The 12,451-nt window shown below is 44.1% G+C and overlaps 1 protein-coding gene across 5 annotated transcripts in view; it reads right to left on the bottom strand.

Moving 5' to 3' along the window:
* PREX1 (phosphatidylinositol-3,4,5-trisphosphate dependent Rac exchange factor 1) overlaps positions 1–12,451 on the bottom strand; it is a 323,079-nt gene that overhangs the window by 212,854 nt on the left and 97,774 nt on the right. For all 5 annotated transcript variants that reach the window (XM_048819856.2, XM_048819857.2, XM_048819855.2 and 2 more), the window contains exons 3-5: positions 12,221–12,343; positions 5,630–5,734; positions 1,954–2,055 (exon numbers count right to left, since the gene is read on the bottom strand). In XM_048819856.2, the coding sequence (XP_048675813.1) occupies positions 1,954–2,055; positions 5,630–5,734; positions 12,221–12,343 (330 nt within the window). The remainder of the gene's footprint in view (positions 1–1,953; positions 2,056–5,629; positions 5,735–12,220; positions 12,344–12,451) is intronic.

The raw sequence follows: 12,451 nt of genomic DNA, 5'->3' as shown, positions 1-12,451 counted from the left end.
ATGTTGCTCACAGTCCCAGTGTAAATTCAAAGACTGAACAGACATCCAGTCCTCCCCAAACTATCCCACATAAACAAATATATATATATATATTGCAGGAGCTGAGACACCATTCAAACCAGGCTTCACAAGGTCTAGATGTGACCAGTATTATGTCCAAAGATACACCAGAGCTGGTGGCACTGTAGGACAAAAGCTATTGTCTTCTCCCAACTATTGCTAGCAGTAAGGAAGAAAGTATCAGAGGGGTAGCCATGTTGATCTGTATCCACAAAAACAAAGAGGCGTCCGGACTCCCCGTTGTTTTAGTAAGGAAGAAATGTTCGTAGCAGTCTTCATTGGCTTCCATTTCTGCATTTATGCTCACACTCTCTTGTGTATGCAAACCTGATGTGAACTCAGCCCACACTTGATTTGCACACAAAACTGGTTCAGTGTGTGTAAATCCTAACAGTTGTGTCCACAAATGATAGTGTGTGAAAACCAGCATGTACATGTGATTGGGCGTGTGCAAAGTTGCACAAGCACAAATGGAAAGCATGTTTGAAACACTTGACACTGAAAACTCCAATCAAGTATCTGGAGGGGAGGTGAATTAGAGAAAATACAATAGGATTAAATAAACAAACAGAGGTTTAATAAAAGGAGAAAAAAGGCAAGGAGTCCACACCTAGGTAGTGATAGTTTTCACGCATTTGGGATGAATGGACACAGTAGTACAGTAGCATTCTGTGGCATACAGTGGCGGTACAACATTATGCCTGGCAAAGGCAGCTTCCCCAGCCCTGATTGGGACATATATTTTCTTACTTCACTCCCCACGAAGGGACCTTTCTTTAGAGATGGAAGGCGGTTGTGTCTTTTATTTTTTGTATTAATAAATGAATGTGATTCTAGTAGAAGGCATGAGACTGGCAGCCCAGGAGACTCACGACTTCTGTTTTAACCACAAAACAGGTACATCACGGGCAGTGCAAGTTCTCCCACACCGGCCTGCTTTGCCTATGTGCCTCAGTCCTGACCTAGAGGGGCCACTGCTAGGGATGAGAAGTAAGTGCAGTTCTCATTGCCCATTTGTTCCTTGGCTCATCTGCTAAGATTGCCAACAAGGAGGCCAATTAGTGCTTACAGCAGGGGTGGTATTTGCAGTGTTACCTGTCCATTGGGAACTGAGCTGAGACAACTGAACACATCTCAGACAAGCTGCCAAACAACAAGAGGCTGTAATCCCTATAGACATACGTAGATTCAAACCAGTGACCTAGAGATGAAAGGCTTGGTAGCCCATTACTTGTCCCCTGAGACCATCCAACACCCTCAGAATAATGGTGTGGCTGTGGCTGTGTCTACACTGGCATTTTCAGCACTAAAACTTTTGTTGTGCAGAGGTGTGAAAAAACATCCCCCTGAGCAACAAAAGTTTGAGCGCTGAAAAGCACCAGTATAGACAGAGCTTTATCTCCGGGAGCCACACTCCCAGCGATAAAGCTACTACTGCTCATTAGAGGTGGGGGGTTTTTATCGCCGAGAGAGTTGTCCCCCGGTGATAGAGCGTGTCTATACTGCCCACGTTACCGTGCTGCCGCAGCCATGCTGTAACATGGGTAGTGTAGACACACCCTGTGTTTGATCACAGCTTTTCAGGAAGTGGCTAAAATAGCACTGACTCTTCTGAGTAAGCATAAGAGACTCTCAAGCAGAACGGCATTACATAGTCCGTACATCTCCTTTTCCCACCTACCCAAACCACTGCAGTAATCACTCGTCTGTTAAGACTCGAGCCAGCCTTTGACTACACCTACAAAAGTCATTCAAGCACATAGGGTGGAAGTTAACTTTTAGATATGCAAACTGGGAGGGCAGAAGTGAGTGCACACAAGCCAAGGCTGAAAATCTGCAGAAGCAACCCAGGAACAAAGCAGCCAGCTGGGGAAATTCTATGATAAATGGTACCTTTAGGAGAAGTGGATATTTGCAAATTCTCTGAATTGGTGTCAGCAGATAACCCTCCAGTGGAATGTCTGTCGTCTTTCTGCCTCCCAAAAGCATGCAGCTCTGTAAACAGAAAGGAAAAGAAACATCATCATTGATACAAAGCTCCTATACATTCTTGGATAATGACTTTATAGTTCCATAGCACCGTTCACACATTAGGATCCCTCACCATATTGTATGGGAAATAGAAGCACTTCATCACCATTGAAAAGCAGCCACCACCTGAAAGGCAGCAACTGGTTTTCTGCTGCTGTAACACTCAATAGCATTTCAGAACAAGAAGTGCAGAGGAACGCTGCACCCTGTGAACACTGCATGCACAAATCCAGGGAGACAGAATGTCATTCCCAAACAGCGGTCAAGAGCTGCCGGAGGAATTCTGATAAATTTTCAGGACAAGTCAGAGCTGGGGGCCAGTCGATTGTAAATTGTATTGTGGTAGTGCCTAAGAGCCCCAGTCATGGACTAGGACCCCATCGTGCTAAGTGCTCTACAAACAAAGAATGAAAAATTGTTCCTGACCCAAAAGAAACAATGATACTAATAGCAACTGAGTGGGAGTGAATCCTGCATAACAGGTCCCATCAGCCCTCTGCAATTATGGGGGTGAGGGGGTTCTGCCATATTTTATATCCTTTATCCAGTGTTTTCCTTTTTGGTGTTGGAGCCCAGCTCCTTCTGGAAACCAAGAATTGGTCTTCACCTCCTAAAATTACCTGCACAGTTGGAGCACTGACAACACCAGGAAAAACCCCCAACATGCAAGTCTTGCTTGAAACTCAGGGGATGGAATGTGAAAGGATGGGAAATGCTCCATGAAGATGCTACTATCCGTGGTAGGAGATTTATATGTGCAAGTGCTGATGACACAAAGGAGGGAGTTCGATGCCCAAAGCTCTCCAGGCACCAATAGGAGATGAGCCATTATGGGTAAAGATGGTAGTGTGGAGGGTTCTGAATCCAAAGCTAAACATTATACTGCCTGAAGTTCAGAAAATGTCAAACAATGTGAAGGGAAAAATGTGCAATCAACAAAAGGAACCCAAATAGCTCATTACTGTCATTACTCAATAGTCCTGTTGAACTTAATGTGACCTCTCATGTGAGTTAGTGCTCACCTATATAAGGCTTCCACCACTGGGCCCCAAAAATATTGAACCCAAAGGGCTAAAATAAGATGCGCTCATTAGGAACAGTATAATAAAGTTATGGCCAAAGTTTGAGTGCAGGAAATCAAAGTCCACTGCATTCCAAAGACAGTCTCACAGCCTAAGCATCATGTGTGAACCCATCGTTTGGTTCCAGGGTATGTTTCGTCTACCCTGTGTGAGATCCTGCAGTTTCCAAACAGAAAAGCGTGCATGAGCATGTCTGTACCGAGGATAGGGCAAACCCACCCAGTTTTGGTTAGACATAGTTAAATGAAAGGGACAATATAAACACTACACAAACTCTAGAGTCAGCATAGTTATTGCTGATACAAGAAGTAAGAGAAGTAAATCCAAACCCAACCAAGTCCAGGTAAAAGGGTCAGAGTTGTTCCATAACTCATTCGAAGTGTATTTGAAAGACTCACAAAACCCTCCAGTCAACCAAAGCTAAGTTTTATTTATTTATTTATTTTTTAAATATTAGGGTTGGAAGGGTCCTCAAGAGGTCATCTAGTCCAACCCCCTGCTCAAAGCAGGACTAATCCCCAATTTTTGCCCCAGATCCCTAAATGGCCCCCTCAAGGATGGAACTCACAACCCTGGGTTTAGCACGCCAATGCTCAAATCACTGAGTTTGTAACGAAGCCCCAAACAAGCCAAGCTTCACCTGCTTTGTTCATTGAGAACATTTTCCCAGTGCATCATTCATTCTAGTGGCCCAGAAGCACTCTGAGCACTGGTGCTTTTTTGGCTGTAGGTTTAATCATCTCTCTATTTTCCAACAGCCCTCACAGACACCATTCATCAACAGCCCTGAATGATATTTTTATGTACAGTCTCCCGCACAACAACCACTCTCCAGGCTATTCTTTATCTGTGGTGCTTACTACCAGCTCACAAAGCTCTCAGTTCAATTTTCCAAGAGTCTCGTCTGATTCAGTCCTTCCCATGCCTCTTCTCCGCCCATCACTCCAACACTGGATCAAAATTGCCATTTAACTCTTACTGAGTTTTCAGATATATTCCCAGACCTTCTGAGGCTGGGCTCTATATTTCACCAGCTGTGAGGGGGCACCCAGGCCAAATCCATTCACACAAACAATGCTTTGTATTCTAATGTAGCCCTCGTTGCAGAGTGACATTATAACGTGGGCTTTCATGGGAGATTGAGGGTGGAAGGAATTACAGCAGCCACAGCAAAGCGCAGGCTTTAGTGCTTTCCCCATACTTACAGCTATTTTAAGAATCTTTTGAATTCAGGTGCTACAGAAAACGACAGTTGGCAGCACATTATCTCTTACTCTGGGCTTCCTGCCCAGTTTGCCAGTTGAGGTCAACAACCTGGCTAATGCTTTTTCTCTGTTGGCACAATTAGTAGGTGGAGAGAACACTCTAAAACATTGGCTGGGAACAGCGAACCGCGGCCACTGGGAGCTGCGGGGGGGCCGTGCCTGCGGACAGTCAATGTAAACAAAATGTCTCGCGGCCCACCAGCAGATTACCCTGATGAGTCACGTGCCGAAGGTTGCTGACCCCTGGTCTAGACCTTCTCCCAAATAATTTTTCCTTTGCAGTGACACACAGAGGAGCCAACAGGCTAGAAGACGACACTTCAGCGCTTCAAAAACACAGTGACATTATGGGACTAACTCAAACTCACAAGAGTAAATAGGGCCTGAATATTTAAGGGAATTAACTCTTGTTCTCCATGCTTCCTGTTAGGTCTAGGAATTGTGGCTGAAAAGTGCCCAGAGGATAAGGGCCTACCTGGAAGGGATATTCATTCATAAGGGGCTTCTGCTTCTCTATGTAATCAGGAAGAACTAGGCCTTAGGCAGGCGGGAGACAAGTCAGGAGTGGAAGGGAATGAAGCCCCCATATGAAGGGCCACATTTTCAAAATGGCAGCCTCCTTTCTACCTCAAGGCATGCAGTAAGAACTTGGCCTAACATCCTGAATCACTCTATCAGCTGGTGGCAACTCCCACTCCCAATGTCTGTGCCCATGGTTGGGAACAAAGGAGAGATGACCTAGAACCAAGGAAGAAGGGAGGAGGATGTTGGAGGGAAGAAATGCCACCAAAGAAACAGAAAATAATCAAAAAGTGTAGTTCACTTTTTTGGGGGGGAGCTCTGCCTGTTGGCTAGAGCATGGAGTGGGAAATCAGATCCACTGGGGTTCTACTCCTAACTCTTCCACTGACTTGCTGGGCAACTCATTTAATCATCTGTGGGTCAACCCATCTTTGGCCTAAATGGGAACAACCTCCTATTGAAATTGCTCATTCCAGGGCTGAATTTAGTTCTGTGACTCAGTTTGCCAATCAAAACAATGGGCATATTAATATCTACCTTACCAGCAGCTGAAAGGCTTGAATGGTTCATGTCTGTAAAGTGCTTTGAGCCCCTGGGACATGAAAGGTTCCTTGTAAGTACAGTACAAAGTTGGATTGTTCAGTGCAAGATGCTAGAGAAGATGCTCACCAGGAGGAATGCTCTCACTGCTGGAATCTTGTTCAGTTCCATTAGGAGCCTGAGTGCTTTCTCATGGTTGCTGCAATATTCCTCATATACAAAGAACTTGTCTTTCTGCAAGAAAAAAGTAACACATGTTGACTCAGAATGTGATTGCATGGACAGAACTGGCTTGCATATTTTCTCTCAGAATAATACAAATTAAATACTTTACAAAGGAATCTGAGTTTAGGCACAACATTAACAATAAATGGAGGTGCTCCTTTAATTTCTCATCTACCGTGCTGTAAATATACACAATCCCTCTGGCCATACACATGATGTCACGCCCACAAACTGAAATGAAATCTCCTTGTTAAAGTACAAGAAGCAGCTGGTAGTACCATGTTCTACTTTATTTAAACCACAGGGTGAGAGTGACGGTAGAATTTTTTCCAGTGTAATAGATTAGAGATGCTGAGTACACCGCAAACATCTCTTATTTGGAGAACAACATGGAATATTTGACAGAAAAGCAATAAAAACCATTTCCAGCACCTTGCAGTTTAAAGGCCCTTGTGCCCTAAGGGGGACGAAAGCTCCATGCACCCTCCCATATCCAGGGACCAGACAAAATCTGCCCCAAACTATGAGAAGGGCACTTTTAGAAGCAGTATCTTGCAGGTATTAGTCCATATAGATCTTCCTGTGCAAGCTGCAGATTAGATACTTGCAGACTTTAACAGCTTTATTTATGTAGATATACACAGATCCTTTTAAAAACTGTGGCTGATTGAAACAGTTAAGTAACATGGATCCGGAGAAATATAGCTGCATTTCCTATGACGTCATGGAAGAGAAACTGTGTTTACACACTGATACAGGAGGCTAACTCAGCATTCAGGTCAACAGCTTCAGGGCTGGACACGTGCTCATGAACTGAGTAAAGTGCTGCTTGTTTTTATTCCAAAGGATCACTGATCTGATGGGGCATTTGTTTCTCCTTTTATTGATGGGTGTAGAGCTAAGACTAAATTGATTTCTCCCCAAACACAATAATACCAATGGCATAAGGCAAACAAAGCAGCAGCCACAAAGAAATTGCAGTGAGAAGCTGGCAAGTAGATGCTCTGGACCTTTATCTCTCAGCTGCATGGCTCACATCAGTATATGGCTTTAATCCTGGGGAGTTCAATAGAAGGGGAGGCTCCAGACCACCAGACACAGGAAAAGGCAGGCTGGGTGCATGACACACATGGATGGAGGGAACTGGGAATCATGCTGATTGTGTCTTTAAAAGAGCAAGTTAAAGAAGGAGAAGCTGGGCATGTGAGTTCCTCAAATATTTGCTCTTCTTGACTCCCTCATGCAGCTCCAGATGCACAGGAGCAGCATGCTTGAAAACTAGCTTCCTAGAAATAGCGTCCATTAACATGACAGCATCTGTTTCAGATCAGGAGAAGAGCTTGTATCAATGCAACACGAGCAAATGTCATTGCTCAGGTTACTGACTGCAGCGTCATGCGTTCAACATTCTGAGAGGTTATATTTGTATCATGACAAAATCACCCTGCTAAACTTGACTCAATATAATAATTATACACACAGCAGAGTGCTTTCATCCAGTCCTTTCCAGCTGCCTTTCATGCATAAGACCCACAAGTATGAGAGCTATGCTTTAAATTACTCAGTATCTGAAGTGTTTAATTTCCTCTCTGGGTGACGCTGAGGTTTCCCTCCTCCCCATCGATGAAGAAATGATCAGTTCCATAATTAGAGATGTTATCTCCTGGAATGCTGAGCCTACAGTTACCACTACCTTAAAGTGCAATTATGGTCAGAAAAGGGACCATGTAAAAATGGCACCTTCTTACTCAGCAGATCTGCTCCCCATGTGCTTCCAGAACCAGAGATGCTGTAGTGACAAAAATAAATTTTTACTGCTCTAAATTGGAATATTCCTAAAAGCCTTGTTCCCCCATATTCTCTCTGAGCCTTGCATGGAATCCTTGGAGTGGGAAGAGAAAGAAATTCCCCTCAAAGGAGCCCCTCAGTTTTTGGCCCCAATTCATCAAAGCATTTAAGCACACATTTAATTTTAACCATGCAATCCTTTCCATCCTTATTCAGGAACTTAAGCACATTCTTAAATGCTTTGAGATTGCTTGATTCCAGTGTACTGGGGAGATCCTGCATTAACTTGCCTCATCCTTGAGACAGCATTGTCTGACCATATTCACACAGCACCAGGCAATCAGCAGATGTATCTAATTCGAATTGATACGAGCTCAGAAAGCTGATGGAACCAAATAAACCAGCACTGCTGAACTGGAGGTTGGAGCTACGTATGGTGCATCTCTTTTTGATACTCTTCCTTTCCGTCAGCCAGTAAGACTCCTACCTAGACCTAGTGGCTTGCTTAGTCAGCAACCTGTCTTGTCCTCCACTGATCCAAGGTGGAATGAAGGCTAAGGCTGGCCTACAGTGCAGGTCAGTTCCATAGATATACAGCAGTAGATGTTGCTTGGCTGACTTGTGCCTAACTGTTGTGACATTGATGGGAAGCCCCATTGTTCCAGCAGGGAGGAGTCAAGTAAAAATAACAGAGAACTCAAAGTCCTATGAAAGTAGCTGGGTGTTGTGGGGGGTTTTTTGGGGTGGGGAAGGGGAGTTCTGTGTTTTGTTCAGATCATAAGTTACGTGGAGGCAGATGCTGCTTGGCCTCTGAGGTTATATCACTGTCAGCAGGTAGTTCACTGTGATCCAGGAATCTGCACACAGACTTCCTGTACTGCTTCCACCCGACATGAATCAGCTCTGGCAATAACAGAGAGACCAAGCTCTGGCCAGCTCTGTGCATTTCTGGTCCGCAGACAGCCTGATGTTTCCATGGCCTACACAAAAGAGCCTTTATGACAAGGAAACTCAGGGAAAACGTTTAGAGCTTAGAAATTCAAGGCAAATGTCAGAAAGAGGGCCCTTGAGTCTTGGGATTCTCACTCTATTTGCTGAATTTAGGAGCATTTTTTTTAAATAGGTATCTGCTGCAGGGGGACATCTGTGCTAACATCTGGCAGGTGACACGGAAGTGGCACTTGTAATCAGGAACAATGATGATCTTGCTAGTAAGTCAGGTGATCATGAAGATACACGGGCACATTCAGGTCACAGGCTTTATCTAATTTCCTCACCACTAACCCCTTTTGGGTAATGCTGTGACTTGACCATAATGAAAAACAATGTGGTGAGAGTGATGCTTGGAGTCACAAAACCTTTAGTGATTTTCATATGCAATCCAGGGTGGGAAATCCATCTATCCATTCTACTCTATTTGCTAGGGGGACCCAGAGACTTGCAAGATTTATTTTTAGAATATTTGTTAGCTCAAAGTTTCCTCCCTCCCTGCATCTAGGTTGTTTGCTCACTTGTCAAACTGTCTAACAACATGTGCTATGGCAAAAGTATCAGCTCCACAGCTATGCCCCAGAACTACATCTCTTGGAGATCACCGTTGGCTTTTTCCCTTCAAAACCCAGAGTGTTCCATCCTTTATTCTCCTTGTGAAAAAATACTGCCCACCATTTTGCTGAAACTATGCAACGACTCCATGGAAAACTGCTGAGAACAACAGTAGCTCCATAGTACAGCTTGCTCGCATGTGCTACCACTTCACTAGAACAGTACCAATTACAGACATGGGACACTGGTACCCCAAGCAAAGAGGGGAACTGGAGATCTGCTTTAAACCCAGGCCACTGCATTAGAAATCTCACTGCCAGTTGCCAGGGGCTCATTATTTAAATCTGCATTGTGGCAAGACACAGACCCCTGAGAATTAGCCCTTTCTGTCTTCCACATCGCTGCACTTCAGGCTGTATATTATCTTCTGAGCTCCAGCAGGACTCCACATACTAAGAGATTGCCTTCTCCTCCTTTGCTAACCTTCTTGTGGTCCTTGCTTGCCTGGAACTAAGTGGCTAGAGTGCCTCCCAGCATTATTCCTGCATCTCCTTAGATCTGGAGCCCTAGGTGGACACATATAGCAATTATGGTTATGACCAGTCTTGACTGTATATTCTGAAATGGAAGGAGTTTGCCTCACTGCAGTGTATGGACTGCAGGCCTTTGTCTCTTGCGGGACTGTGGGACAGAATCATGTAGACATTATGAGCAATGCATTGTACAGGCTTCAGTGCAAACTGATGCAGAAGGTGCCAGTCCATTAGACTCCAATAGAAGAGAAATTTGCAGTAGCACGCATCCATTTGGCATTACTGTCTAATCAGTGGCTCTCAACCAGGGGTCCGGGGCCTCTTGGGAGGCCACGAGCAGGTTTCAGGGGATCCGCCAAGCATAGCCAATGTTAGACTCGCTAGGGCCCAGAACAGAAAGCCAAAGTCCTGCCGCACGGGACTGCAACCTGGGGCACCAAGCTCCACCACCTGGGGCAGAAGCCAAAGCCTGAAGAACTTAGCTTTGTGGTGCCCCGTGCTGTGGGGCCCCGGGCAATTGCTCTGCTTGCTACCCTCTAACGCCGGCCCTGGCTTTTATATGCAGAGAAACAGTTGTTGTGGCACAGCTGGGCCATGAAGTTTTTATAGCCGGGGGGGAAGCTCGGAAAGAAAATGGTTGAGAAGCCCTAGTCTAATAATTTCTCTATTGCACATTTATGTATATTTTAAGGGGTATTCGATTAAGAATTAATTACTAAACATTTCAATAACAAATTATACATCAGTGGTTTTCAACCCTTTTACATTTGCGGACCCCTAAAAAATTTTGAATGGAGGTTCAGACCCCTTTGGAAATCTTAGACATAGTCTGCAGACCCCCAGGGGCCTGCAGACAGCAGGTTGAAAACGACTGGTATATTATATTACTTGAAGTGTAGTTGTGGCCATGTCGGTCCCAGGATATTAGAGAGAGACAAAGTGGGTAAGGTCTGGAAGAAGAGCTCTGTGTGGCTCGAAAGCTTGTCTCTCTTACCAACAGAAGTTGGCCCAATAAAAGATATTACCTCACCCACCTTGTCTCTCTATACCAGGGATCGGCAACCTTTGGCACATGGCCCATCAGGGAAATCTGCTGGTGGGCTGGGACGGTTTGTTTACCTGCAGCGTCCGCACGTTCGGCCAATCGCAGCTCCCACTGGCCACGGTTCACTGCTCCAGGTCAATGGGGGCTGCAGGAAGCAGCGTGGGCCGAGGGATGTGCTAGCTGCTTTATCTTAATCCTGCCTCAACACAGCGAGGTGGACTAGATGACCCCGTGAAGTCCAGTCCAGCCCTACATTTCTATGATTTGTTGTTCTCCTCTGTGTTTGCACAGCCTTAACATGGTGCGGCCCCACTCCTCACTATTGCCTCTGGGCACTACTACAATATAAATAATATATTATACTACTAGTAATAATATTTACATGATTGTCACATCATAAATAAAGGTTTCAGAGTAACAGCCATGTTAGTCTGTATTTGCAAAAAGAAAAGGAGGACTTGTGGCACCTTAGAGACTAACCAATTTATTTGAGCATAAGCTTTCGTGAGCTACAGCTCACTTCATCAGATACTTACTGTATGCATCCGATGAAGTGAGCTGTAGCTCACGAAAGCTTATGCTCAAATAAATGCATCCGATGAAGTGAGCTGTAGCTCACGAAAGCTCATGCTCAAATAAATTGGTTAGTCTCTAAGGTGCCACAAGTACTCCTTTTCGTTTATCATAAATAAACAAACATATGCAAAGGGAGAAGGTGCTGTGGTTCTATGAATGTAATGAATGGCTGTATAAATTATGTGCACTCAGACAGACCCAGGTACGCTATAAAGTCTGGATCACCACAGATTATTGAAGCTTGATGGAATAGATTTGAATGGAGAGTTGCTGCTGTTGAATATAGTTATTAGAGTTCTCAGCAAAGATGTTATGTGGGAGGTTTCTGATTTTCAAATGCCTTGGGAGTGCAGTTGCACACACAAAATGTCCATGCAATTGTGTGTTATTGTACGCAAATCACGTGACTTTGCATGCAAATGGCACATGAGTGAGATGCTAACCAAGTTGTACACATTCATAATTACTTGTCTTGCATGCACAATTAGTGTATTTTATGCACAAATTAGTCATGGGATTGCACACCTAAATGTTTGAAAATCGGGCCTTCATTGTGTAACCAAGTTATTAAGGAGAACTGCTACAGTAGGTGCCTTGGTTTTGAATTTCCTGTCTTTTGTGGGTTTAAAATCTCTATCTTATTTTGCATTAAAACATAGAGATTTTTGCATTGATTCTATTTAGAATGGAGATGCTCTTTTGAAATTTTTAGAACCAAAGAAATAAACTCTTAGCAGTAAAATGTGATCAGCTGGATGAGAAGAAAAGAAAAAAGAAATTCTATGCAAGAGGAAAAGGAAGAATTTCTAAAAATACCTCCTTGTTTTGCTGGGTTTGATCTGGTTTCCATTGTTCCAGTCTCATTCACAAAGGTTTTTCCCACCCCACATAGTACGTTCATAAAAGATACACATTGTTATGGTACCATTACCAAAGCTAAGAGATTAGGACGTGGGAGCATGTGACAGGAAGCTGCATTTACAGATAGCATTAAGTCATTGTACTCACAAATTTTAAGAAAACATTTCCCAGTTCATGCTGAGATTGAGGTTCTGGTTGTAAACAAAATTCCAGGGCAGCCAAGAACTCCTTGTGAACGTCAAGAATGTCTTCGATGTTGGAAAACAAGATCTGAAATACCAAGAAAAATCCAGCGTTAAACCTTGATGAAGGCTGGGGTGTCTTATTAAAGTAGAAGTGCCTAAATACGGTGCCTATCTACTGCTGCCAGGAAGCAAT

The sequence above is a fragment of the Caretta caretta genome, chromosome 13 (assembly GCF_965140235.1).
Source record: "Caretta caretta isolate rCarCar2 chromosome 13, rCarCar1.hap1, whole genome shotgun sequence".
Taxonomy (NCBI): Eukaryota; Metazoa; Chordata; order Testudines; family Cheloniidae; genus Caretta; species Caretta caretta.
This window is presented reverse-complemented; position numbering and strand designations above follow the sequence as displayed.